This window comes from Nematolebias whitei, chromosome 19, assembly GCF_014905685.2.
Source record: "Nematolebias whitei isolate Nwh7 chromosome 19, NemWhi1, whole genome shotgun sequence".
NCBI lineage: Eukaryota > Metazoa > Chordata > Actinopteri > Cyprinodontiformes > Rivulidae > Nematolebias > Nematolebias whitei.
The window spans coordinates 19,291,644-19,294,764 of NC_056516.1; the positions used below are offsets into that span (position 1 = coordinate 19,291,644).

The 3,121-nt window shown below is 47.7% G+C and overlaps 1 protein-coding gene across 1 annotated transcript in view; it reads left to right on the top strand.

Moving 5' to 3' along the window:
* The window catches only part of col8a2 (collagen, type VIII, alpha 2), a 5,688-nt gene extending 3,339 nt beyond the window's left edge, over window positions 1-2,349 (top strand). Inside the window, exon 2 of the mRNA XM_037692848.1 lies at window positions 262-2,349. Coding sequence (XP_037548776.1) covers window positions 262-2,153 — 1,892 coding nt within the window. The 3' untranslated portion in view covers window positions 2,154-2,349. The remainder of the gene's footprint in view (window positions 1-261) is intronic.
* Window positions 2,350-3,121: the final 772 nt, after the last annotated feature.

Consider the following 3,121-nt stretch of genomic DNA (forward strand, 5'->3'; position numbering starts at 1 on the left):
AAATCGGTGAACATCATCGGCTGTTCTTTAAATCGGTGAACATCATCTGCTGTTCTTTAAATCGGTGAACATCTTTGGCTGTCCTTTAAATAAAACTGTTCAGATCCAGCCGGCTCACTGAGGAAGTTAAAGTTTGTAAAATTAAGTTTCTGCACAAACGTTTGTATAAATTGGATCAAAGTGTTGTCTGAACTAATTTAACAGCAGTTTATGAGAAGTTATAATTTTAATATTTTTCTAACTAATTCATAATTTTTCCAGATATGCCACCCATGATGAAGGGGGAATCAGGCCCTCAAGGAAAGCCTGGACCAAGAGGACCCCCTGGGCCACCAGGACTTCCAGGAAAACCTGGACTAGGAAATCCAGGTCTTAATGGACAGCCAGGTCCTCAGGGGCCTCCTGGCCTCACAGGAATTGGTAAGCCTGGACTTCCAGGTCTTCCAGGAAAAATTGGACCAAAGGGGATTCCAGGACTTAACGGCGAGGTTGGGCCTCGTGGTGAGGCAGGCTCCCGTGGACCTCCTGGGCCACCTGGCCTCCCTGGCCCAGCTGGTTTATCTCTAAATGGAAAGCCTGGACTTCCAGGTGTCAGAGGTACCCCTGGGACTCGTGGTGAACCAGGAATAAAAGGCATTCCTGGCACACCAGGAGAACGTGGACTTAAAGGTGAAAATGGAAATGGAAAACCCGGGCCTACAGGTTTAAGAGGTCCTCCAGGTTTGAAAGGCAGTACAGGACCCCCTGGTTTATCAGGCATTGGTAAACCAGGACTGAAGGGTTTGCCTGGACCACCTGGTCTTAAAGGTGATCAAGGAATACCGGGAGATCTAGGAGAACCAGGAGAACCAGGGCCACAAGGTTTACAAGGTTTGCCAGGACCAACTGGGATAGGCAAACCTGGTCTCGATGGACTTCCAGGATTACCAGGTCCAGTGGGTCCAAAAGGTGAATCAGGGCTCCGGGGAAATCCTGGAATGCCTGGGACACCAGGCTATGGAAAACCTGGTCAGACTGGGCCTCAAGGAGAAAAAGGTCACAGTGGCGTTCCTGGTCTCCCAGGGGACAAAGGAGAAAAAGGACTGATGGGCCCAGGTGGGCCACAAGGTCTTGATGGACTACCAGGACCGCCAGGTATTCAAGGTCCAAAAGGGCTCCCAGGAAACCATGGAATGCCAGGGCTGAAAGGAGATATAGGACCCCAGGGACCCCCAGGATTACCTGGATTTCAAGGGGACCAAGGACCCAGTGGTATCCCTGGTAAACCTGGTACCCCTGGTGAAAAAGGCATTCCTGGACCTAATGGTCCAATTGGAAAGCCTGGTCCCAAAGGTGAGCCAGGATTTATTGGCCAGCCTGGCAATCCAGGGCTGACCGGTGGTCCAGGACCTAAAGGGGAGGCTGGCTTCATGGGAACCCCAGGCCCCAGGGGTCAGTCAGGCATTCCTGGTCTCCAGGGGCCCATGGGTCCTATGGGCCCACAGGGTGTCCCTGGAACAAGGGGTGAACCTGGACTTCCAGGGCCTTCAGGGCTGGGGAAAGTGGGTGAGAAGGGAGGTATGGGTCCCCAAGGTCCTCCAGGGAAACCAGGGCCTGCTGGGCTTAATGGACACCCTGGCCTGCCTGGTCCTCCAGGACCTCCTGGTCCTCCAGGAAACGGTCAAACTGTTGTTGCGGGGCCCACGGATACAGGGCTAGGTGGGGAGGAAATACCAGGCAGGAAGCCTGCATTCACTCAAGTCCCACTCTCTGCCTCTCTGGCTCCAGCCTTCACAGCCATCCTCAGCACCCCGTTCCCTCCCTCCGGTATGCCGATCAAATTCGACAGGACTCTATACAACGGGCAAAATGCATACAGCTCTTCCACTGGCATGTTCACAGCTCCTGTGTCAGGCGTCTACTACTTCGCTTACCACATGCACGTAAAGGGAACCAGCTTGTGGGTGGCTTTATACAAGAACAATGTACCTGCCACGTATACCTATGATGAATACAAGAAAGGCTACATGGATCAAGCATCAGGTAGTGCTGTCCTAGAGCTGAAGGAAGGTGACGAGGTATGGGTCCAAATGCCCTCAGATCAAGCAAACGGCCTTTATTCTACCGAATACATCCACTCCTCTTTTTCAGGATTCCTGCTTTGTCCCACATAACATTATCCTGTCCTTAAAGCGTATTCTTGCAATAGTGCATCAGAGCTGCCCCTAAACCTAATGTAACTGCAGCCATAAAAGAAACACAAAACCAGTAACTTTTTCCGATCATTATCATCGACCCATCTTTCTCACCATCAACAATATCATCAAAAAGAAAAGAACAACTTTGTGAATAAAATATGAAACGTTTTAAAAAGGCAGGGGAAGGATTTGTCTTGCTGTGTTCCTTATTTTAATGTCCATCAAATGTGTGTTTGTTTTTTTGTTTAACCTTTTTTTTTTTTTTAGCTTAGAATGTTTTAATTGTTTTATTCTGATGTTCTGTTGTTGTTTGATCTTTAATGATGCTTTTGTCCATTGGATTCAGCATTCTAAGTGCCTGGCCTCGTAATGTGACTGCACACGCTGCCCATATGCTCGGACAACAAGGTGGACATGACCAAACCTTGGAGGGGGGTTTTGGGTTCCCTGGCTGCAGTCACTAAATGTGTTATTTAAATCTTTAACACCAGTACCTGCATAAAGAGCAACACTTTAACACAAGAAACGGAGACAAATGAAGTAACAAACGAGGCGTGTCGTGTTCTGATACCATTACTTTGTCCCCTTTATTATCTTTATCATCTTTGTTTGATTCGTCTGGTGCTCTGAACAACAGTGAAATGGAATTTATAGCTGAGTTACGTGGTCACTTTAGAGTTTCTTTTTACAATAAGTTGACATACACACGAGAACACCCAAGCTCCTTGATGAAAGTTTGGACCTTCAAAACCCTGAATATTTTATTTAATAATGAAACCAAATACAATCTCAACCGTCCTGATAAACAGGGCTCTGTGCGCACGCCTGTTCCTTTTGTTTTACTTTCAAAACCACGTAGGTTATTCATAGAGTCAACGCACGTAATAAAAGCAACGGCAAGTAGATAAGGTCATATATATATATATATGTGTGTGTGTGTGTGT